Source organism: Nerophis ophidion, linkage group LG05 (genome assembly GCF_033978795.1).
Source record: "Nerophis ophidion isolate RoL-2023_Sa linkage group LG05, RoL_Noph_v1.0, whole genome shotgun sequence".
Lineage (NCBI taxonomy): Eukaryota > Metazoa > Chordata > Actinopteri > Syngnathiformes > Syngnathidae > Nerophis > Nerophis ophidion.
In genome coordinates, this window is record NC_084615.1 from 38,654,961 (window position 1) to 38,681,128 (window position 26,168).

The window sequence follows — 26,168 nt, forward strand, 5'->3', positions numbered from 1 at the left end:
GTGCCTCTGTGTCAGACCTGTCCATGTCCTCATGTACCTCCATGTCAGCTGCATGTAGCTGTCGTGTACCTTGGCCCTCCTTCATTCACACCTTGGCAAAATGATTTGCTGTTACACAGTGGCGACAGTTTTTTCCAAATGCATTAATGCTGAATGGTCCATACAGGTTTTGGAGCAACATGTTGTCATCCAAGCAACGTTATCATGGACGCCCCTGCTTATTTCAGCAAAACAATGCCAAGCCATGTCTTACAACAGCGTGGCTTCGTAGTAAAAGAGTGGGGGTACTTTCCTGGCCCGCCAGCAGTCCAGACATGTCTCCCATCGAAAATGTGTGGCGCATTATGAAGCATATAATACCACAACAAGACCCCAGACTTTTGAACAACTTAAGCTGTACATCAAGCAAAAATGGTAAAGAATTCCACTTTCAAAGATTCAACAATTACTTTCCTCAGTTCCCAAATGTTTATTGAGTGTTGTTAAAAGAAAAGGTGATGTAACCCATGCCCTTTCCTAACTACTTTAGCACGTGTTGCAGCCATGAAATTCTAAGTAAATTCTTATTTGCAAAAAAAAAAAATAAAGTTTATGAGTTTGAACATCAAATATCTTGTCTTTGTAGTGCATTAAACTGAATATGGGTTGAAAAGGATTTGCACATCATTGTATTCCGTTTATATTTACATCTAACACAATTTCCCAACTCATATGGAAACGGGGTTTGTGATAGAAAACTTAATTGTCAGTGTAACAATACAAGGACATTTGATGAGAAGGAAGCACACTGCAAAGTTTTCATGATGTGTCATTTGGTGTGTGTCCAATCAGAGGCCCAACGACAAGTACTCATATATATTTAAGTGTGTGTGTGAGAACTGTACATATGTCTGTGTCATCACAGCTGGACTTTGCTCACAGGAGTTGCCTGTAAAATATATCTGTAGAGCTCTTTATCACACACAAACCTTTACAAGCGCTTTTTATTTGCCAGCAGAGAAGCTCCTTTGAAAGGACATTTGTCGTAACATTTGTTGTCTTTCAGTTTTGGGGAAACAGCCATGTTAAGCCGCAATTTCAAGAACGTGTTGGTGGTGTCTCTCGGCTTCCTGTCGCTCTTCACTGCCTATGGAGGACTACAGAGCCTGCAGGTATACACAACCTATAATAATAATAATAATAATCACGTTTTCACATTTTTAAAGTGACGTAAACAAGTTCACATTAGCGTATAAAACTTTTAGTTTTTGCTGTGATAAACAAAATAAAGATAAATAAAACATTTTAAACGTATTGATATATAATATTTTTTTCATTGATGTTAATTGATAAATCATTATGGTTATAGCCAATATTGTATTATCTCCACGTTCTAATTAGTTTTTTTAAATGAATGGTACTTTAAAAAAACAAAAAAATTAAAACAAAAGAATAAAAATAATTATCTTTTTTTATAATTGAAAAAAAATTTGTACAAAAAAATAATCTATGTTTGCGTTGTTTTAGGCCAGTGTTTTTCAACCTTTTCAGAGCCGATGCACATTTTTTTGATAGAAAAAATTCTGAGTCAAACCACCGGCAAAAAACATTAAAAAATGGAACCCAGCAACCGATATTGACAATAAAAAGTATTTCTCGCAATTGTTTGATATGAATTGAAATCATAACCAACCATGCATCACTATAGCTCTTGTCTCTAAGTACTGTCATGAGTTTTCTGGTGTTTTCCTGTGTGTAGTGTCTTAATCCTTGTCTTGCGCTCCTATTTTGTTGTTGATTGTCATGTCATTTATGGATGTACTTTGTGGACGCTGTCTGCTCCACACGCTGTAAGTCTTTGCTGTCGTCCAGCATTCTGTTTTTGTTTACTCTGCAGCAAGTTCAGTTTTGGTTTTGCATAGAATTCCCTAAGCTTCAATGCCCTTTCTTAGCAGCACTCGCCTTTTGTTTAAGCATTAGATACCTTTTTACCTGCAAACCATTGTCGTCGTTCCCGACATCGACAAAAATATTGACCCGAGCAAAAACGATGCATTTATTTATCCAGGAGAGTCTTGATAACGATTTCCTTGACCCAGCCACACAAAGAAGTTGTAGACCTCCATGCTTTTCCTAGTTTTCATCGGTTTTATCGTGCGGAATGATGTCTTGAGCACTGGATAGTTCCATATGCCTGGCAACGTGACCGACATATAACCCTTCATATCACTCGACAAATGTATTTTTTTGGTAATGTACATGGTTAAAGTCATTGAATTGTTTGATTTTTTTTTTTGCTCGTATCTGCTTTTAATGTCTAATCTCTTTTTTGAATAATATTTTTATTCTACTTACAGTATTGTATCTACTGTATGTACTATTCAATACATATAATGTATATGTTTAATATATATTTTTTGTATTTCATACTAATCCTGTAAATTCTCATGTTTGTGTAGAAAAAGTAATTTTGTTAAAAACTCCTACATCACATTTTATTTAATCAGCGTTAATCGATTTATTCATTACTTTTTAAAATGTTATATATATATATATACATATATATATATATATATATATATATATATATATATATATATATATATATGTATATATATATATATATATGTATGTATATATGTATATATATATAAATACTATATTATAGTACTTTATTTTAGTTTTAAAAATAATTAGGACAATAGAAAAAATATATATTATTAATCAAATGTAACATATGCATATTGTGTAAATAATTAATATAACAATATTGATTAAATATTACAAACAAATACTTTGAAAAACAAATATATTTTCCATGGAACCTCTACCATTTACTGGATATGTTAAATTAAATGAAGATATTCTTCGTGAGACGGATGAGTCATCAAAAAAATCCATTAAATATTTCCCTTTTCTTACTGTCAATTAAATATAGTAAAAATACAAAGATATATTTTAAATATATTAATAACAATGTTAGGTTGTTTTTTTAATCAAAATATACATTTTGTGTCCTACATTGAGGACTTATCCCAATTGCAAGAGCTATTTTTAATGACGTTTATCAATTATCCTGTAAACCAGTGGTCCCCAACCACCGGGCCGCAGAATAATTTTTAATGATTTTTTTTTTTTACTTTAAAAATGTGTTTTTTATTTATAAATTTTTTTTCTTAAACCCACCCCAAAAAAACACAATATACACTCACAATTAGTGCACCAAACAAAAAAACCTCCCTTTTTCATGAAAAAAAAAAAGAAAAAAAAAAAAGAATCCCCCCCGCCAGGCCGCAGGACAAATTATCAAGCGTTGACCGGTCCGCAGCTACAAAAAGGTTGGGGACCACTGCTGTAAATGACAGCAGTTCTAGTGGAACTTTGAGTCCCCGCCCTGTGGCTGAGTTGAAAATAGCGTGCATGTTGAGTCACACGTGCGTCAGAGCAAAGTTTGAGCCTGTCTTCTGGACCTAAACCAGCTTCCCAAAACCTCTTCCTCTGCAGAGCAGCCTGAATGCGGAGGAGGGGATGGGCGTGACCTCACTGAGCGTCATTTACGCCTCCATCATCATCTCCTCCATGTTTCTGCCGCCCATCATGATCAAGAACCTGGGCTGTAAGTGGACCATCGTGGCCGGCATGGCGTGCTACGTCTCCTACTCCTTCGGGAACCTTTACCCGGGCTGGTAAGAAACACGTCTAATCAAGACACTGCGCAGCCTCAGTAAGATGCTCCTGCTCTCAGGTACACCCTTATCCCCACCTCGGTCATCCTGGGTTTGGGGGGTTCTCCTCTGTGGTCGGCTAAGTGCACATACCTGACCATCTCTGGCAACGTGCAGGCGGCCAAAGAGGGCAAGAAGGGCTCAGACGTCATCAACCAGTACTTTGGCATCTTCTTCTTCATTTTTCAGTCTTCGGCCGTGTGGGGGAACCTCATGTCCTCGCTCATCTTTGGACAGGACACCAACATAGGTATGAAGTAACGGGTGTTCATGGTGCCTTTCACTGTGATATCGCATCTCTCATCTCTTGTGTTGCTGTACCACTAGTAGTACTTGGGCCGCAGTTTGACAACCACACCACTTGTATTGGTATCAGCAACCTTCACTCCTCAATTGCGATAGTTTTTACACCCAATGAGTCGAAATCGATTCAGCTCTCTGGTGAAATTCGATTCTAATTACATCCAAAGTAGGGTTGTAACGATTGATCTGTTATGATCCGTTGCATGGATCTTGTTTTGTTCTGTTAGTTTGACTACTTCAGTTCTGTTTTGGTTTCTATGGTTGCTGATTAGTTTCACCTGCCTCTTATTAGTGTTTGGGATGCTCATCTGCTCCTGGGCACTAATCAGAGAGGTACATATTCCTGTCTTTCGCCACACAGTGTCTGTGAGTCTTATTTGCATACTTGCCAACCTTGAGACCTCCGATTTCGGGAGGTGGGGGGTGGGCGGGTCGTCGTCGGGGGTGGGGCGGAGGCGTGGTTGGGGCGGGGGGGCGTGGTTAAGAGGGGTGGCGTACAATTCACCAACTTGATTATTGTATGAAATACTTGACTTTAAGTGAATTCTAGCTATATATATTTATTTTATTATATATATAAATAAAATAAATAGTTGAATTTCAGACACCACCTATCAAATACACAGTAATAAAAACACAGTTGTTCTACTAACTGTACTGTGCTTGCTAGTTACTTAAAAAAACAACAACACTTACCTTTCACTATTTGAGTAACCTTTGTTCTGCCTTTTGCGTATTGGCGAGTGATCTCCAAATCCGGGAAAATCTTTCACGGATTTGGTGTAGACATCTGCAAATGAGAACGGGATGTTGCTTCCAGCTATCAGCATAGCCATCTTTGTCTCAGCAGAAAATAGACCATCGGGTGTCCATTTTGCGAGGTGGCCCATAATACTGGGTTGTGAATGATGCTGCGTTGTGGACGCTTTGTGCTTCGCTGACCGTTCATGGCTGAATATCCGTTCGGCCGCCATGTTCAATGGAGAAGTCTGTTCTACAAAATTTACAGGCAACATACCCTTTCCCCTTCGAAGTCTCCTGGATAAACTGAAATTCTTGTTTCCAATCGTTCTGGAACTTGCAAGCGTATTTCTTAATTTTGCCCGTCGACGGTGTAATATATTGGGTTGGAGTCAATAACCAGGCGACCTGATGAAGTTACGTCTCTTTACTGTGGGCTTCAGAACAGACATTCTATTCTATGTACAGTAGATGGCAGTATTGTCCTGTTTAAGAGGGGCACAACATTGAGTCAGGTTCTCATGGAGCTGGAGTGGGCGTGGCCCTCAGTTCCATATGAATTTCGGGAGATTTTCGGGAGAAAATTTGTCCCGGGAGGTTTCGGGAGAGGCACTGAATTTCGGGAGTCTCCCGGAAAATCCAGGAGGGTTGGCAAGTATGCTTATTTGCTTCCACGCATCAGTTACGACCTCTATTCCTACAATTCCAGAGCTAACCTTTGTTTTTTATTTGCCTGTTTTTATGCTAAAAATTCAGGCTCGCTATTTCCTTGGCTTAGCTTCTCCTGCGATCGGCACGCTAGTCTTTTTATATTTTTGCATGTTTTCTTTAGGGAGAAGGACCTGCGCATAACCATGTAGATCAATTTATATTCCCAAATTTCAAATATTTCTATCTGTGCTGGGCAAGTTTGCCTTCTGGAAGATAATTATCAATCCAAGATCATTATAAAATAGAATCGATCGCTTTTATTGATTCCAGAAGAAATTTAACATTGGATTGAAAAACGTCCGACTTTATATGAAGTAAAGCACTTTTAAAAATAAAGTTTTTAAACATTTAGTCTATTTTCTCTGTCTATGAAAACAAAAGTGGCAAATACCTACTATAATCAAGATAGGTCATAACATACGCAAACGCTTCAAAATTTTTTCGTAAATTAAAACACAAAAACTTTCAGATACAGCACAATTGCGAAAACTACAAAAAATACAAACCACACAACGCAATAATTTTAAGCCGCAAGACCACTTTAAGCCACAAAATACGCGACTGACACAACGGAAGTGACCGGAGAGCAAGTTACGGCGACGCAACATGACGCTAAGTGTGGCTCCGAAATGACAACACTGGCACGGCTTCTTAAAGACGGGCTCCTTACTTGGGTTTATGCCGTGAAAACTACATGACAAGACATGAAATACAATCGTTTTAGACATAGTTCAGTCACAGGCAAATAAAGTGCTAAACAAAATAGCTACCTCGTGGCCGCCTGTCACATCGGAGGTTCTTGGGCAGCAAATATTTCAGTCTTGTGCAACTAAATGAGCGTACAATAATTAAACCAATGCACTCCACAAATATACAGACCAATTCGACACAATAAGACAAATACCTTGTTCAGCTAGCCAAATGTTCTTGCTGCTGCTGATGGCTCTAAGTCCTTTGCATGTCTGGACGAATGCAGGTCTCGCAACCCCTAATACTACACCAAAACCTCGCGAGAATAATGGTGAAACAAAGAAAATAAACTGCCCTTTTTATAGTAAACACAATGTGTCTTATTTACAAAAATGTAACATGAATTCACAACCATAATAATTTTCAACAAAAAATATTAACCCTTAAAACAAAAAATATTAAGTGTAAGTTCCAACAACATTTACACTAAGGCTTCATGTTGGCCGCAAAGGAGAAGTCATTTGATCAGAAAGAATAAAATACAAAAGATGGATCAATGAGACTGTGGCAATAAGGAAGGGAGGGGCCAAGACCATCAACACGGATGCGATGGCATACATGCTTCCGCACACCTGAGACGCTGTCCTTCATCAGGGACGTGAAGGCGGAGAACAGATACTTTGTTAACTTAAACTTTATTTAGCAAGTAAATCTACTCTTAAAATGTTGGTTTATGTAGTTTGTACAAAATTGCTTGTATGTTGAAAATGTGTTCAGAAAAGGTTTCTTCTTTTTAAAGGGGAACATTATCACAATTTCAAAAGGGTTAAACACAATAAAAATCAGTTCCCAGTGGCTTGTTGTATTTTTTGAAGTTTTTTTTCAAAATTTTACCGGTCCCGGAATGTCCCTAAATAAAGCTTTAAAGTGCCTTATTTTCGCTATCTTCGAAACCGCTATCCATTTTCCTGTGACGTCATACAGTACTGCCAATGTAAACAAACAATTGGAATACCACAGTAAGATATAGTGACATTAGCTCGGATTTAGACTCTGATTTCAGCGGTTTAAGCGATTCAACAAATTACGCATGTATTGAAACAGATGGTTGGAGTGTGAAAGTATTGAAGAAGAAACTGAACCTATTGAGCGAATAGCTATTGACGCTATTCATAGCCATAGCAAGGCCGAATATCTGCGTTAGCATTGCCGGTAAAATGTGCGGACCAAACGATCAGGACTTTTGCATTTTGTGATAATGGAGCAACTTAAATCCGTCGATTGGTAAGTGTTTTTTTCGCATTAAATGTGGGTGGAATGAAACGTAATATAGTTGCAAATGCATCTGCAGGTTATCCATACATCTCTGTGCCATGTCTGCTTTAGCACCGCCGGTAAATAGCATGTTAGCATCGATTAGCTGGCAGTCACGCCGCGACCAAATATGTCTGATTAGCACATAAGTCAACATCAACAAAACTCACCTTTGTGATTTCGTTGACTTTATCATTGCAAATGCATCTGCAGGTTATCCATACATCTATGTGCCATGTCCGTCATCGCCGGTAAATAGCATGTTAGCATCGATTAGCATAGCATGTTAGCATCGATTAGCGTAGCATGTTAGCATCGATTAGCTGGCAGTCACGCCGCAACCAAATAGGTCTGATTAGCACATAAGTCAACAATAAAACTCACTTTTGTGATTTCGTTGACTTTATCGTTGCAAATGCATCTGCAGGTTATCCATACATCTCTGTGTCATGTCTGTCATCGCCGGTCAAATGTGAAGACACTACAGCACATTCAATGGGGGTCTGGCGACAGACACTTTCGCATCTTCGGTGCAACTTGAATCCCTCCCTGTTAGTGTTGTTACACCCTCCGACAACACACCGACGAGGCATGATGTCTCCAAGGTTCCAAAAAATAGTCGAAAAAACGGAAAATAACAGAGCTGAGACCCGTGTGTGTAATGTGTAGAAAATGAGAATGGCGGCAGTATTACCTCGGTGACGTCACATTCTGACGTCATCGCCACCAGAGCAATAAACAGAAAGGCGTTTAATTCGCCAAAATTCACCCATTTAGAGTTCGGAAATCTGTTAAAAAAATATATGGTCTTTTTTCTGCACCATCAAGGTATATATTGACGCTTACATAGGTCTGGTGATAATGTTCCCCTTTAATTCAACCTAAAGTGTTGGTTGCACATCAAGTAAGATGTGAATGCATTGGCCATTAATTGTTGTTTACTTGCTTGTTTGTATCCATAATACCATCCATCCATCCATCCATCCTTCTCTTACAAGAAATAACAAATTTCACCTGCAGAGTCCAGTATCCAGTATTTATTTCACACTCACATTGGATGTCCTTATTTTTGCTAAAAAGTTACTGTATCGATTACAAGTCACTGAATCGTTTCAGATCATATCGTTCTAAAAAAATGAGATCGTCCTTGAATCGTATCAGCAACCACAAATATCGAATCGAGTCATTGTTAAAATAAATCGTTACACCCCTCACCCAAATCCAAACAGGACCAAAACATCCTTACGTTTTCGAAGGGTGTAAAAACATTTCCCAACAGGCCCTTAAAAAAAACGAGAACTTTTTGAATTAGGTCCTGACGTTGAGCAACTCAATCATAATATTGAAAGAACATGCTTGTTCATGACATTTAATCAATGTTGGGTTCTGACGCTGGGTTCTGTTGGTCTGTGTCGGTGGCTTGATGCGGGGTAACCCATCTCTCTTGTTTGGTGTGGCTGCTGTGTCCCGCTTGTTTGGGCCATGGTGTATTTGTGCGGGTTTGGGAAGTGGAGTCTTTTAGTGGGGGAGGTGTTGATGTCTCTTGTTTTTGTTGTTGTGTCTCTGTCGTATCCCCGTTTTGTCACTGCAATTTCACCCTATTTCTTCCTTTTTTTTTCTCTTTCTTGTTGTGTCTCTGTCGTATTCCCGTTTTGTCCCTTCAATTTCACCCCATATCTTCATTTTTTTTTCTCTTACTATCCCCCCCTCCTCCCTCTCCTGCTCCGGTCCGGCTACGTCAAACATTAATATAAATCAATTTAATAAAGTCGGACACAAATAAGGCAAAAAGAGAAGTATCCCACACGTCACTTTTATAAAGTAAATCTGTACAACACTTATGGGCATCTACAAAAGTACATCAACAATATGATTTGCCCGAGGAGCTGGACAGGACAAAAAATAAATAAAATGTTTGGTCATTTCCCAACCAACCCAAATACACTGTTAAAAAGTTTAACTATATGCAATATTTTAAGTATGAGGCGGTATTGCTCGGTTGGTAGAGCAGCCGTGCCAGCAACTTGAGGGTTCCAGGTTCGATCTCCGCTTCCGCCTTCCTAGTCACTGCCGTTGTGTCCTTGGGCAAGACACTTTACCCTCCTGCTCCCGGGCTCCCGGTGCCAACCACACTGGTTTAAATGTGATTTAGATATTGGGTTTCACTATGTGACGCGCTTTGAGTCACTAGAGAAAAGCGCTATATAAATATAATTCACTTCACTTAAAAAAACATGCTTTTCAACGACATTTATTCAATGTCAGGCCATGACGTTTATTTGACCTTTTGAAATATAGTAATTTCCCAACCAACAATGTGAATCCAACGTTGGACATCAACGTTTTCTAAATTTACAAACACAACTATTTTTCAACATTGTTTCGAAGTCAGTTTTAAAGGACATGTTGTTACGTGGGGAACGCACGGCGATGCGCGGAGGTGTCGACCTCTCGATGCCAAAGGACCGGAGCGGGCAGGAGTGAAGGTAGGAGCAAGTTTTAATTATAAATACAACAAAAGAACACTTGTACAACGAGGGAAGAACAGGTGTGCCAACGCACAGAAAGCTAAATGCTAATGTTAGCAAGGGTAGAGTTCTCGAGTCCAAAGGAGCGCGAGCCGAGCGCGCGGAAAGCTAAGCTAAAAGTTAGCAGAGTACATACAATGAGATTATAACTCACGTAACTGTTGCATGAGCAAATGAACCAACCAGGCAGAACTCAGGCAGTAGGTGGGCTTAAATACAAAGAATATAATTACAAACAGGTGTGTGACCGGAGTGCGTGCGGGAGGCGTAATTAAGTAGCCATGGTGACGAATGTAAACAAGGAAGTGTGCTAATAAAGGGATCAGCAGAATCCAGAAGTAAACAAAATAGGATATGACATGAACACAAGATGTGATCCGGAACCGGATCACAACACATGTAAGTATAATCAACGTTGTATCAATGTCTTGTGTCTGCTGGGTTTGGATGATTTTTTTTTTCAACTGTTTTTGTTCAATAATAATTTCACTTTGTTTCACCAATTTATTTCTAACTTCGCAAAACATCAGGGGTGTCAAAATCTTTTTTTTATTGAGGGTCACATCACAATTATGGCTGCCCTCAGAGGGTTGCACCTAACAATGAATCCATCCATCTATCCATCATTTTTCTAGGTGTTTGTCTCATTCGGGAATTTGCTTTCCAATCGTAAGTCAAGGTGACGAGTAGATATTGTAGAAATTTCATTTTAAATGATGTTTTGGGCCACCTTAAATTATGTTCTGGGCTAATTTAAACGATCCACTTAAATGATGTGGTGGTGCCTTCAAAGGGTAATTTATCCATCCATCCATTTCTTATACCACTTATCCTCACTAGGGTTGAACTAAATAAATAAATAAACATAAGATGTTTGGTATTCTTGCTTAAGGCGGGAGATGATCGAGTGATTTCACCAGGAAAAAGTTAAAAGACTAAAAAGAATCCAAAACACTCTTCAAAAAAAACATGTTTAATAGAGTAACACAAAAATTAGGGCCAAAATACAGTAAAAAATGATTGAATGGACAAAAAAGTCAACCTTTGTCCCCTGAGGGTGGAGACTTAGACAAACACAACCAAAGTATTGCTTTGCCCGATCAAACCTTTACCACGTCTTCCTTTAAAAGTTAATTAATGACATTTTAGGCCTTTTGCGACCAACCCTTGAAGCACACGTTCATAACTGGGCAAGGTCTAAGTGGTTCGGTTTTAAGAGTTCTGTGTGATGACTTTACAGTGTTGGTGCTCTTGGTCTTATCAGACCTGATGATAGCAGACATGCGAAGTAAGGTCACATGACTACTAGTGTGTTTACACATGCTGTCATCATACATTATCATAGGCTCCAGCACCTCCCGCGGCCCCGAATGGGACAAGCAGTAGAAAATGGATCTATGGATAGGAATAAAAGCATGTTGAATGTTTGCCACAGCTCACATCTCAGAGGAGAAGCTGCAGTTCTGCGGGGCGGCTGACTGCGGGCTCAACATCACGTCCAACAGCACCACTACCAGGCCTGCGCAGGAGCTGGTGTTTACCCTCGTCGGCTGCTACATCGGTAATGGCTCTTTGGTAACCTGTCATTTGTGATAGAAATGTGCACTATTTAATTTTGTAGTCATTTTTTGAAGTGGTAACTCAGCCTTTGTACGCCCGACTTTTCTTGTAATCTGGTTTTCAAATTTCAAATTGCCCCGATTTTATTATACCGTTTTGGTTATGGTACAAACATTGTGCGTGACAACTGATCGGTGGAACAACAATCTGAGGAATTAAGTGCCTGAAGAAAGACTACCAAAACATTGTTGTTTTATTGAGTTTGACAGCCATGCACAATGAAGCCAAATAAATTTGAGAGGGCCATCACTTTGATAAATAGGGTGAGAAACCCTGTTGAATTCAAGAAATAACTCATGGCAAAATAGAAATTAGGCGTTTTCACAGACTTCGCAAATAAAAGTCTTTAGTTATGGTAAAAGTGATGTTAAATGTCCATTTATCCCTGTATTAATTTTTCTCTCAAACCTATAGTTAACTATAGTTTACGTCAATTGTTTGGGAGGAAAAATGCTTTGGTTTTTGTACTAATCGATCTTTGGCCTTCTGGAACAGGTTACTCACAAAAAACGATGTTAGGTAAGTGGATAATAATAGCAAAATGACTGTAGAATACAGGTAAACACAACAATCCAAAATATCCAAATTGTGTTTCTATCATCTTCGCCTTTTAGCAAAGGTAAAACCGTTTTTATCTTTTAACCTTTTTGAACAAGTCGTGCATGCTTTTATATCAAGTCCTCTGGACTACTGCAATGCACTTTATGCTGGCATTAGCCCAAAAGCTCTCACCCGGTTGCAGTTAGTCCAGAACGCGGCAGCACTACTTTTAACAGGAGCCAGGAAACGCGAGCACATAACCCCAATTATTCAGAATCTGCATTGGCTTCCTGTTCATTTTAAAATTGATTTTAAAACCTTGCTCTTTGTTTTTAAAGCATTACATGAACTAGCACCTCATTATATCTCGGACCTCATCCAAATTTACACTCCTGCGCGTGTTCTGAGGTCCGAGAGCCAGCTCCAGCTCGTGGTGCCCAAGACCAGACTTAAAACTACGGGGGACATGGCCTTCGCTGTGGTCGGCCCTAAGCTCTGGAACACTCTGCCCCTCCATGTTAGAACTGCTCCCACAGTGGAGTGTTTTAAGTCTCGTCTTAAGACCCACCTTTATTCATTGGCTTTTAACACTACGTGCATACTTGCCAACTCTTCCGGATTTTCCGGGAGACTCCCGAAATTCAGCGCCTCTCCCGAAAACCTCCCGGAAGAAATTTTCTCCCGAAAATCTCCCGAAATTCAGCGGGAGCTGGAGGCCACGGCCCCTCCAGCTCCATGCGGACATGATTGTGGACAGCCTGTTTTCACGTCCGCTTTCCCACTATATAAACAGCTTGCCTGCCCAATCACGTTACAACATCTAGGGATTTTAATGAAAAACTGCACACACAAGGAGACAAGCAGAAGATGGAGGAAGTTACAGCCATGCTTTTTTTTTTTTGTCATGAAAAAAGTAAAATAATAAACGTGAATCCACTGTGTACTCATATGAACCTTTATTAGCATTTTGCGCCAACAACATAACATGGGTATAACATCAAAGTCTCTGGTAACTTCCTCTCTGCCCATTACATAAATCAAAAAATTACGTGGAAAAATATATAAATGAGAACAACCACCAATTCCACATTACTGTTATTATGAATGCTATTTTTCAACAGCTAAAATAAAGTTGTCTATTTGAACCGTCAGATAAGCCTCCTGCATGTTTGTGTGCACAAGTGGACTCACAAGCTCTCCTCTCACTCACCTTAGCAATATGATTAGCCACTAAGTACGATTTTGATTAATTGATTGATACTTTTATTAGTAGATTGCACAGTTCAGTACATATTCCGTACAATTGACCAATAAATGGTAACACCCGAATACGTTTTTTAAGTTGTTTATGTCGGGGTCCATGTTAATCAATTCATGGTAAGCTCTCAGTGCATTCTCATCTACTGATGTGTTGTCCCTCAGTAATTTCTTCTGTTTTTCATGTTCAAGTTTTTTTTCTTTCAAAATACTCCAGGGGCTTGTTTTTTAATCCAGGGTGCTTGGTCTCTAAGCGGCGAAGCAGTTTTGAAGGCTTCATTGCTTCATTAGAGAGCTGCTCGCCACATATTATGCAGAGCGGGCTCGGTGCGTGGGAATCACCTGTTGCGATAAATCCATAGTTGAAATAGGACTCCTGGTATTGTCTGTTAAAAGCTTTATTTTTGTCGGAAGTCGTAGGCTGTTCTTCTTTCTCTTCACTGTGCCTTTTCCCCTTCACAAAGAAACTTTCCAAAGACGTCTGTTTTTTACTCATTTTGCTAGCAAGGTTAAATTTTGCCGCTCATGTGACCAAGATATAACCGAGAGAATGCGGTCATTTTTCAAACTAAAGTACTAAAAAAAAAAATATTTCGGGCTCAAATTATAAATTAAACAGAAATAAGTAATTATTTCTTGTTCTTATTTGTAAAAGCTTAGTTTTTTTCATTTTTGGCAATTTTTATTTATTTATTTTCATAACAAAATAAATATATGAAGCTAGAATTCACTGAAAGTCAAGTATTTCATACATATATATATATATATATATATATATATATATATATATATATATATATATATATATATATGAAATATATATGAAATACTCGAGTTGGTGAATTAGCTGTAAATATACTACTCCATGTTAACCACGCCCCCGCCCCAACCACGCCTCTGCCCCACCCCCGACCACGGCCCCCACCTCCCAAAATTCTGAGGTCTCAAGGTTGGCAAGTTTTCAGTGTTGTTGTTTTTTTTTTTTTTTATATTGGTTTTATTTTTTATTCAGTCATTGGTGTGACACATGGTGTTGGTGACGAACCCCAAGATGCAGAGATTGACAGGCTTGGAAAATGAAAACATGGTTTTAATGTTCTAAAAATAAGGCAAGGAAAACACAAACCGGAAAACACCAAACAGGGACAGGAGTCGGGATCCAGGGAATATCTCTCAGCTTCCAAAAAAAAGGCAGTGCACGGCAAACAGCAAACATCAAACAATACTCCAGCACCCACAGGAGGGCAAGGCAGGTTTAAATAATGTCTCTGATTAGTGCTCAGGAAGCACGTGAGCGAGTGAACACTAATCATAAGCAGGTGGAAATAATAAGTAACCATGGTAACTTAAACAAACAAGGGTGCACAAAAAACAGGAACCGAAGGTTGCTTAGATTGAAAATAAAAAACATAATACAGACCACCGAACATGACATGGTGGAGCTAAGGATATTTGAATATTGTTTTTAATTTTGTTGTGCAGCACTTTGGAAACATTTATGTTGTTTAAATGTGCTATACAAATAAAGTGGATTGATTGGATTGGAATGCTGTAAGTTTCAAAAATAGGAACCAATGCTAAATTCTTAGGTAAACACATTTAGTTGTTTCCTGGCAACACTAACAAAGCGTCATCATCAACATGATTATTTTATGAGACTCTTATCTTATCGGTCTGCGTTATCGGGATACACTTGACAAAGGAAATATCTCCTATGTAATCAAAACTTTAAAAAAGCTATTCAACAGTTATGTGCAATTGTGTTGTTTTCAGAGTTGTGGTTGAGTTCCTAAAAATTATTTTCTTGACATTTTATAGGTGTGGGCGTGCTGGCCATGCTAATCGTGGCCATCTTTCTGGATAACATCGACCGGGAGCAGACCAGCGAGTTCCGTGGCAACCGGGAACCTTTCTGCCACACCTTCCTGGCCACCTTCCGCCTGCTGAAGGACTGGAGGCTGCTGATGCTCATCCCGCTCACCATGTACAGCGGCTTCGAGCAGAGTTTCCTATCTGGGGAGTACACCAAGGTACTGCTACTGCCCTGATGTGGACTGTAGCATTACTCATTACTGCAGCAGTCTAACGTTTTGACAGTCACCAATATGGTTAACTAGCACTTTATATTCACGGGAGGAAATAAACAAACCGCCATTCTTTCTTTGGTCCAGGAACTTACTGCACTGTTTATTCTGCGTATGTTTACAATACCATTTCAGTGCACGCAGGCACATGACGTCACTGCGTAAGATATTCACATGGCTTTGCTGTTTATATTATTAAATGTGCTCAACATGGACCATCATTTTGACATAGGGTTCATGCTTCTGTGCAAGGTGGTGGTTATCATTAAAAATAGGGCATATTTGCCAACCCTCCTGAATTTTCCGGCAGACTCCCGAATTTCAGTGCCTCTCCCCGGAACAACCATTCTCCAAAATTTTTCCCAATTCCCAGTTGGATTTGAATGAGGACAGCCTGTCGTAATGCCTGCTTTTCCTCCTTATAAACAGCGTGCCGGCCCAGTCACGTTATAACATCTACGGCTTTTGGAACTCAGTGCGCAACTGCACACACAACAAGGAGACTATTATATATGTGTCCTTTATCCATAGCTTTATCTGTAATCCATAAAATAGGCAGGCACAGAGCTACGAACCCCGTTTCCATATGAGTTGGGGAATTGTGTTTGATGTAAATATAAACGGAATACAATGATTTGCAAATCCTTTTTAACCCATATTCAATTGAATGCACTACAAGGCAAGATATATGATGTTCACACTCATAAACTTTATTTTTTTTTGCAAATAATAATTAACGTAGAATTTCATGGCTGCAACATGTGCCAAAGTAGTTGGGAAAGGACATGTACATCACCTTTTCTTTTAAAAACACTTAATAAACGTTTGGGAACTGAGGAAAATAATTGTTGAAGCTTTGAAAGTGGAATTATTTTCCATTCTTGTTTTATGTACAGCTTCAGTCGTTCAACAGTCCGGCGTCTCCGCTGTCGTATTTTACGCCTCATAATGCGCCACACATTTTCGATGCGAGACAAGTCTGGACTGCAGGCGGGCCAGGAAAGTACCCGCACTGTTTTTTTACGAGCCGCGCTGTTTTAACACTTGTCTTGCTGAAATAAGCAGGGGCTGGCATCGTGGTGCGTGTTTGCGTTCTCGTGGTGCAGCGTAGATGGAACACAGCGGTAAGGTAGGAATGATGATTTATTCCTAACTACAAAAACAAACTAATAACAGAAATAATGGCACATAGGCACTAAAGACAAAACAAACAGAACTAACGTGGAAGCTAGAATGAACAGAAAGCGCTAGTATGTAAACTACGGACAAGTAAACAAACAAAAAAGCATAGAAGCTAATAGGGTGAAATAAGATAGTTACCACAATGTGGGAAGAGCGATGTCACTTGTTGCGTGTAGCAAACTACAGTATAGTCCGAGAACAAATGTCAAACAAAGGCGGTCTTAAATAAGGAGATAATCACAAATCAGGTGTGCGACGACAAACAAGAAACAGGTGACACTAAATGAGTAAACATGACAACAGAAACCAAATGCGAAGTGCCACCGGGAACTAAAGACGTCGAATACAACACAGGATGATAACAAAACAGAAACAAAACCGGAATATGACATGGTCCAAGACCTGGACCATGACATAAGCCTCCCCCTAAGGGACTGATCCCAGATGTCCCAAAAGTCCCAGTATGAATCCCCCCACACAAAAAGTCCAAACATGAAGGGAGGGTGGAGGGAGGACACGGTGGAAGGTCGCCAGGTCGCGTGTCCCTGAATCCACCGAGGACAAACCAGGTGGCGGTGGCGGATGGAGCGCCGCTGCCGTTAAAGTCTTGGGGGGGCGACCTCGTAGAGGCCACACCCGTGGCTGACGTGGAGGTGGGCGTTTCGGCGCCGTCGTCCTGGCAGCCTTGGAAGCTGCAGACGAGGAAGGAGACGAGAAAGGTGCGGGTACTGCAGCCAAAGCAGGACCAAGTGCAGCAGGCGAAGACGGTGCAGGTGCTGTAGCCCAAGCAGATGGCTTCGTCGTTGCCGTGGAGACAGGTGCTGGAACAGCAGGAGAAGCCAGCGCTGGAGCTTGGAGCGCCAGCCGAGGAGCAGGCACTAGTCTCAGCCGAGGAGCCGGCACTGGTCTAAGCCGAGGAGCCGGCACTGGTCTCAGCCGAGGAGCCGGCACTGGGATCAGTCAAAGAACAGGTGCTAGGGTGGAATCCAGCATTGAGTCCGGTGCTGGAGTGGGATCCAGCATGAGGTCCTGTGCTGTAGTGGGATCCAGTATGAAGTCCTGTGCTGGAGTGGGATCCAGCATGAAGTCAGGTGCTGGAGTGGAATCCAGACCTGGACCAGAAGTATGACATGGACTCGGACTAAGACTTGGACTCAAACTATGACGAGGACTACGACTGTGACTAGGACTAAGACTCTGACCAAAACTGGGACTATGACTATGACTGGGACTATGACTAAGACTAGGAGAAGGACAGGGACCAGGACTCGAACTAGGGCTAGGTCTAGGATAAGGACTAAGACTGTGAACAAGACTATGACTAGGACTAGGACCAGGACTCAAACTGACTATGGCTAGGACTAGGAATGCGACTGTGACATGGGCTAGCACTGGGACTAGAACTGGGACTAGAACTAGCTACAGCTAGCCGTGGTGCCGGTGGAGGCGGCCCAGGAGGTGCTAGCCGTGGTGCCGGTGGAGGCGGTCTAGCAGGTGCTAGGTGGAGGCGGCCTAGGAAGTGCTAGCCGGAATACCGGTGGAGGAGGACGCACAGGAGGTTGCGGTCTGATGGGACGAAAGACCGGCGAAGGAGGTCTTTGTGGAGGAAGAGGCTTGGCTGAACGCCACCAGCATGAGCCCCCCCCTCCACAAGCGGATGCCAGACGCTCTCTCCACGGTCTACAACTACCTCTAGGGGTGGGTGGGGGGAGGAACAGAAAGAGGTAGAAATGGTGGGAGGAAAAGTCACTGGGGAAGGGGGCCAAGTCACAGGTGGAGGGGTTTCAAAAAATAATGACTTATACTGTGATTGTAAACAAATGTCTTTAAGGAGTGTACGGGAGCTATTCACGTCCCCTGTGGACGACTGAGGGAGTGTATGGTCTAAAAAGAAATCTTCATCTCCCCTTTGTTCAGGGGACGTCAGAGGGCTGACGTCACGGGTGCAGTACCTGTGACTATCAGGCCAGCCTGAGGAGTGAGATAAGGAATAAAAAAAAGAGTTACCAGACCTGGGTGAAGAGTCCTGGACGGGTTGGAGGTGGCTGTGTCCGTGAAAGAGGGATGGCGGGGCTGACGCGTCACTATCGCGAGGTGAAGTCTTCCTCCGTGACCTCCGCTTTCGCTGATGCGTGTGGACCGGGAGCGCAGCGAGCCGAGAGGCGTCGGGTGAAGCCTGAAGACGTTCGGGCTCCTAGATCCACTCTGGCGTGTGGCAAAAAGTCCCTGTCTGCATCGCTTGGACTATCTGCCCCGTATGCACATCAAAAGCCTCTATTTCTGCTGCTAGAGAACGTTGACTAGCTCGGATTATACTGTGATGTTTGGCTGGCATCGTGGTGCGTGTTTGCGAACACAGCGGTAAGGTAGGAATGATGATTTATTCCTAACTTCAAAAACAAACTAATAACAGAAATACTGGCACATAGGCACTAAAGACGAAACAAACAGAACTAGCGTGGAAGCTAGAATGAACAGAAAGCGCTAGTATGTAAACTAGGGACAAGTAAACAAACAAAATAGCATGGAAGCTAAAAGGGTGAAAAAAGATAGTTACCACAATGCGGGAAGAGCGATGTCACTTGTTGCGTGTAGCAAACTATAGTCCGAGAACGAACGTCAAACAAAGGCGGTCTTAAGGAGATAATCACAAATCAGGTGCGTGACGACAAACAAGAAAAAGGTGACACTAAATGAGTAACCATGACAACAGAAACCAAATAGGAAGTGCCACCGGGAACCAAAGACGTCGAATACAACACAGGATGATAAAAAAACAGAAACAAAACCAGAATATGACATGGTCCAAGACCTAGACCATGACACTAACGTTGCTTGGATGACAACATATGTTGTTCCAAAACGTGTATGTACCTTTCAGCATTAATGGTGCCTTCACATATGTGTACGTTACCCATGCCTTGGGCACTAATACACCCTCATACCATCACAGATGCTGGCTTTTCAACTTTGCGCCTATAACAATCCGAATAGTTATTTTCCTCTTTGTTCTGGAGGACACCATGTCCTCTGTTTCCAAATATAATTTGAAATGTGGACTCGTCAGGCCACATAACACTTTTCCACTTTGCATCAGTCCATTTAGATGATCTCGGGCCCAGCCAAGCCGGCGGCGTTTCAGGATATTGTTGATAAATGTGTTTGGCTTTGCATAGTAGAGTTTTAACTTGCACTTACAGATGTAGCGACAAACTGTAGTTACTGACAGTGGTTTTACGAAGTGTTCCCATGTGGTGATATCCTTTACACACTGATGTCGGTTTTTGATGCAGTACCACCTGAGGGATCAAAAGTCCGTAATATCATCACTTACGTGCAGTGATTTCTCCAGATTCTCTGAACTTTTTGATGATTTTATGGACCATGGATGGTAAAATCCCTGAATTCCTTGCAATAGCTCGTTGAGAGATGTTGTTCTAAAACTGTTCGACAATTTGCTTACAAAGTGGTAACCCTCGCCCAATCCTTGTTTGTGAATTACTTAGCATTTCATGGAAGCTGCTTTTATACCCAATCATGGCACCCAACTGTTCCCAATTAGCCTGCACACCTGTGGGATGTTCCATATAAGTGTGTAATGAGCATTTCATCAACTTTATCAGTATTTATTGCCACCTTTCCCAACTTCTTTGTCACGTGTTGCTGGCATCAAATTCTAAAGTTAATGATTATTTGAAAAAAAAAAAAAAAAAGGTTTTCGGTTTGAACATCAAATATGTTGTCTTTGTAGCATATTCAACTGAATATGGGTTGAAAATGATTTGCAAATCATTTTATTCAGTTTATATTTACATCTAACACAATTTCCCAACTCATATGGAAACGGGGTTTGTATTTTTATTCCAGCCGGTACGCTAATACACTGACACACAACCTCCGGATTCCCTTCATGCATTGATTCAAAATTACGGCAAGTACTAATGTCCAAAAACATAACAGAGACGAAGCAAAAGAACGAAAAATAGACAGTCATGGCGACGACGGGTAAGAAGAAGAAGTACGCTTGCAAATTCCAAAGTGATTGGAAACAAGAATTTCAGTTAATCCAGGACAGATCGAAAGGGAAGGGGTATGCTAGGGAAAGATGGAAGATTCCAGACTCTGGTGCATTTGATGAAGGCACTTTCGTGCGTGCAACATAGCAATGCATCATCACACAGGGTGTTCAGCATGTCTAGAATTATAGTGACAGAGAATAGAACGAGGATGGACAAATTAAACCCTAAACTCGCTCCTTTCGTGCAGATTAAATATCATAGATGCTGCCCATACCTGTGCTCCTGGCTGCAAAGCATTGCACTTTCAAATACAACGATGAGTAGAGGCGTGTTATGTGAATTTGGAGGTCTCAAGGTTCGCATGTATGAACTAGGGGTAGGAGTCATCGAATGAATGCCATGGCCATTCTATGAGCTTGTGCATGAGCAAGCATCCTTTGGTCTTTGCCTAGTGGTTATCATTAGTAACTGGTGGGGGGAGTGGTTGCAATATTTCCAGGACATGCTAGCTTGAGTGGGTGTACCTTGGGTATTGATTCTGTGCATTATTATAAGTCTGTTTTTTGTTTATTTCCATTAATCAAAGTACTGTAGTGGTTATCATAAATAGCTGTCAGGAGGTGTGATTGCATTAATTCCAGAACAAGTATTTATGCATTTGTGCTTGTGCGTGAGCGAAGGTACCTCAGGAATTAACTATATGTATTAATTTAAGTATGATTTTGTTACTTTTCATTAAAAAAGGTAATGATTATAAATGATAACTGGTAGGAGGAGTGATTACAATAATTCTGGCAGTTGTGTGAAGAATTAACTGTAAATTGTTTTGCTTCTGTTTTCTATGTTTTTCTAACTAAGAAAGGTAGTAGTTATCATTAATATTTGGTAGGAAAAAGTATTTTTTTTATTCTTATTTTTTATTAATCATGGGTTATCGTTAATAACTTGTCCATGTGTCATTGATCGGGCTAGCATGCTAGGCATTACACTAGGATCTAAGTACCATCACACTCGTTGCATTCGTTGCACGAACATGCTAGTTTACTTAGAAAAGATCATAGACAGTATTGGATAATATAGTTTACATACAAAATATCCATTTCCATTTATTACAAGTAATAAGAAAACGTAAATGCCTGACTTTCCAATCAAGGAGGAAATTGGCAAGTTTGGCGTCGGATGAAAAAACCTTCTCCGCCTTCAATCACCTCCATCTTTCATCCCCGATACAAATCCTCCTTTTGTTCCTGGCTTTGTAATGACTAAGTTGGGAATTGTAACGACGTCTTTTAGATTTACTAAGGTCTGACATGTTTAGTAACTTTACCAGTGGCAGTAGCTAGACGAAGAGGGCCGTGCCTAACCGGCAATCTGGGTGCGACACACTCACAGGCTTTTTAATTGGGCTCGTTGTGGCTTGTGCAGCCCTTTGAGACATTAGTGATTTAGGGCTATGTATAAATTCAGTTTATATCAGAGCACTTCAGCTCTGATTATTATTTAAACTTTGGTTTTTATATATAAACTTTGATTGATGATTGATTGATTGAAAGGTTGGAGGGCGGGGCATCGAAATGAAAACAATAACAATATTTCGGGGCGGTAAATCTAATTTTGAAATGAGCATATCCGTCTAAACTAATGTTACCAGTTATAGAGGTATTCGAAAAGAACATGATTTATTAATGCATTTAGACATATCAGGGCCATTTAATGATGACTTGACATTTAATTATTACATATGGCACCTTTAATTCTATGACACGTTTATGCATACAGTCCGTGTATGTAAGCATACCTTGGTTGTAGACCTTGTGGATTATTTTTGATTGAGTCTTTTGTGGTGGTTATTATACCGATATATACAGTCGTGGAATTAACACATTATTATGCCTATTTTTGTTGTGATGCCCTGCTGGATGCATTAAACAATGTAACAAGGTTTTCCAAAATAAATCAACTCAAGTTATGGAAAAAAATGCCAACATGGCACTGCCATATTTATTATTGAAGTCACAAAGTGCATTATTTTTTTCTACATGCCTCAAAACAGCAGCTTGGAATTTGGGACATTCTCTCCCTGAGAGAGCATGAGGGGGTTGAGGTGGGCAGGGTTGGGGGGGTGAGGTGGGGGATTAGGGAGTAGCGGGGAGTGTATATTGTAGCGTCCCGGAAGAGTTAGTGCTGCAAGGGGTTCTGGGTATTTGTTCTGTTGTGTTTATATAGTGTTACGGTGCAGATGTTTTCCTGAAATGTGTTTGTCATTCTTGTTTGGTGTGGCTTTACAGTGTGGCGCATATTTGTAACAGTGTTAAAGTTGTTTATACGGCCACCCTCTGTGTGACCTGTGTGGCTGTTGACCAGCTGTTGATCTACGGCTTTTCAAACACACAAGTGAATGCAAGGCTTGCATTCACTTGTATGTTTGAAAAGTCGTAGATATTATGTGACTGGGCCGGCAAAGGCAGTGCCTTCAAGGTTTATTGGCGCTCTGTACTTCTCCCCTACGTCCGTGTACCACTCTGTACAGCGGCGTTTTAAAATATCATAAAAATGTTACTTTTTGAAACAGATACCAATAATTTCCGGTGTTAAATTTTAAAGCATTTATTGGCCGATAATATCAGCAGTCCGTAATTATCGGACATCACTAAAGTGGTGATTATTGTTCAAAACTATCAGGTGGAACACTTACGATGTGGATAAATCACAGTGTGTTGTTGTTTGTGTCAATCTGAACGTGAGTGTTTTCTCCTTGAAGAATTACGTGACGTGCGCTCTGGGCATTCACTACGTGGGCTTCGTGATGATGTGTTTCGGAGCGTCCAATTCCCTTTTCTCCTTCCTCTTCGGGAGACTCGCTCGCAAAACTGGGAGGACGGCGCTCTTCCTCCTGGGTAACGGAATCATTGATTCGATATTAAACGATTTTGTAATAATTGTCAGCTCATTTGTAGCCGCCGTGGCCAACTTCGCCTGCATCATCGCCCTCTTGTTCTGGAGGCCTCACCCTGACCAGTTGTGGGTGTTCTTTGTGTTTCCTGCTCTGTGGGGGATGGCTGACGCTGTGTGGCAGACTCAGACCAACGGTAAGCCTCTCGGGTGTTCACATCTTCACGGCGAACACCCGGCTAATAAGGTGTGGATGTTTTTTCGAAACAGCTTTGTACGGCATCCTATTTCCCCAAGCGAGCGAGGCAGCCTTCGCCAACTACCGCATGTGGGAGTCTCTGGGCTTCGTCATCGCCTTCGCCTACAGTACCTTCCTGTGCCTGGAGTACAAGCTCTACATCCTGCTGTCCGTCCTGCTGCTCACGATGGTCACCTACCCCGTGGTGGAGTACCACCACCACAAGAATCCCACGCCGGAAGTGGAGGACAAGCCCAAAGAAATGGTGGCGATGGACGAGAAAAACATTCACTGCCAGACAAAACTTTAATATGAAATACAGGCGACAAGATGGAGACTTGGCCTTGTTCCTCCGTGTGATGTTGTTTTCATTTGTCATTATGCAATATCTACACACGTTCTTTTATTTTTGTATTCCAGGACAACTTCAACTTCTTTGATATTTAATCCAAACATCTTTCTGCTCCTTTTGACTTTTGTCATAGAAATAGAAACAGCAGCTTGAACAAACTTTTTTATTTTGACATCTTAAACTTTTGCATGATAATGAGTACATCTATTGTACTTTTAAAAGTATTTAAATTATTTTGTTAAAATATTTAATATGCACTATTGTTCTTGTGTTATTCGTTTGTTGTATAATCTCCAGTTGATAATGTCACGCCATCTATTTATTTGTGAATGTAAATCCAATCTTTGCTGCCCTCTAGTGGTATGTGTAGTACAGTACATCCCCGCCTAAAAAGAATGCAGATTTCTTTTCTCCACTTTAATGAACCCTTCGATAATGACCCCAATTAAAAGATTTAAAAAATACGTTTTTATTATTTAATTTTACTGGTATTCCTCATTAAACATGTTTTTGGCATGAGGCCATTATTATTTTTCATTATTATTAAGGAACTGCAGTTTTTTGTATCACCACCCACTCTTTCACAAGTGGGGTGCATAATGACCCCGAGCAGTTCCTAGGGAATCTTCTATGAACCTATTGCAACTCTGCTTCTCCCACTCACACATCTGATGCCATCTCACTTTTGATTACATTTCTGACTGTCAATACCAGTCCTGAGGCAAATTAAGGCCCGGGGTCCACCTGCGGCCCGTTAAGCTTATCAATCTGGCCCGCCGGGCATTCCTAAATAATTTTTTTTAGATCTTTAAGATGGATAGTGTAGCTGCCATTATGATGTGCAGTGATGTTTTCAAATGACCGTAAGTCTTGAACGATACAAAGTATTTCAATGGTTGGAATCTGTGCTTTTGCTCTATATACTAGTTACTATGGTAATTTAATTCGTTACAATGGTAATCTATGTCACAGCAGCTCAGACGAGGCAACAAGCAGTGTGGGTGGGGAATGTTTCCACAGAGTTTTTCCAGAGCGGCCAGCCTGAAATCCGGGTGTCGTGGACAGATGCGGAAGGAAATGTTTACAACAAAGTTCTAAAGCTTAGTGATGTATCAGAATGTAGGTGGGGTTCTTTTTACCCTTTAGCATTTTTGTTGCGTTTCGCTTGATTGTAAATTATGTCAATCGAGAAGGGTTGTGACGTTCATATGTTGTCAATATTCAGTGTTTTATCGTTTATAGAACATTTTAAAATTCCATTAAATTTTTTAAGGCGGTCTGTCACAACATTTTTAGCATTTAATCAGACATTATTCTGAAGTTTTTTATTAGTGTTCCTAAAAATAAATATACCGGTCACCAGACACATTTTTTTCTCAAAATTTGGCCCCCCCGAGTCAAAATAATTGCCCAGGCCTGGTCAATACTGTCCCACTTAGGGGCGGAATGGGGTAGTGGGGGGAGCGGCCGTGCCAGGAATCTGAGGGTTGCAGGTTAGCTCCCCGCCTCTTGACATCCAAATCACTGACGTTGTGTCCATGGGCAGGACACTTCACCCTTGGCCCTGGTGCCGCTCACACTGGTGAATGAATGATGAATGAATGATAGGTGGTGGTCGGAGGGGCCGTAGGCGTAAACTGGCAGCCTTGCTTCCGTCAGTCTACCCCAGGGCAGCTGTGGCTACAGATGTAGCTTACCACCACCAGGTGTGAATGAATGATGGGTTCCCACTTCTCTGTGAACGCTTTGAGTATCTAACAATAGAAAAGCACGATATAGAATCTAATCCATCATCATTATTATTATTACTTACACATCTAATGTCAGGAGTCTCACCACCCAGGGAGGAGAAATGTCAGATTAACACAGAAAGCTAATGAGTTCATTCCAAATACTGTAAAATCTGGAAATGTTGACATTCTTATGGCTAACTATACAATTAAAAATGGCAGGTGCATTATACAAATTGGTTATGTTTAACTCGTTAGTTTTG

General features: G+C 40.8%; 1 protein-coding gene across 11 annotated transcripts in view; it reads left to right on the top strand.

Annotated features, from left to right (window-relative positions):
* unc93a (unc-93 homolog A) overlaps nt 1-24,631 on the top strand; it is a 112,011-nt gene extending 87,380 nt beyond the window's left edge. For 7 of the 11 annotated variants that reach the window (XM_061900881.1, XM_061900887.1, XM_061900886.1 and 4 more), the window contains 8 exons: nt 1,046-1,151; nt 3,484-3,665; nt 3,725-3,954; nt 11,427-11,552; nt 15,227-15,438; nt 23,455-23,590; nt 23,651-23,782; nt 23,856-24,631. In XM_061900881.1, the coding sequence (XP_061756865.1) occupies nt 1,046-1,151; nt 3,484-3,665; nt 3,725-3,954; nt 11,427-11,552; nt 15,227-15,438; nt 23,455-23,590; nt 23,651-23,782; nt 23,856-24,133 (1,402 nt within the window). In that variant the 3' untranslated portion in view covers nt 24,134-24,631. The remainder of the gene's footprint in view (nt 1-1,045; nt 1,152-3,483; nt 3,666-3,724; nt 3,955-11,426; nt 11,553-15,226; nt 15,439-23,454; nt 23,591-23,650; nt 23,783-23,855) is intronic. The other 4 variants (XM_061900889.1, XM_061900891.1, XM_061900892.1 and 1 more) reach the window with 1 other exon arrangement.
* The last annotated feature ends 1,537 nt before the right edge of the window (nt 24,632-26,168 follow it).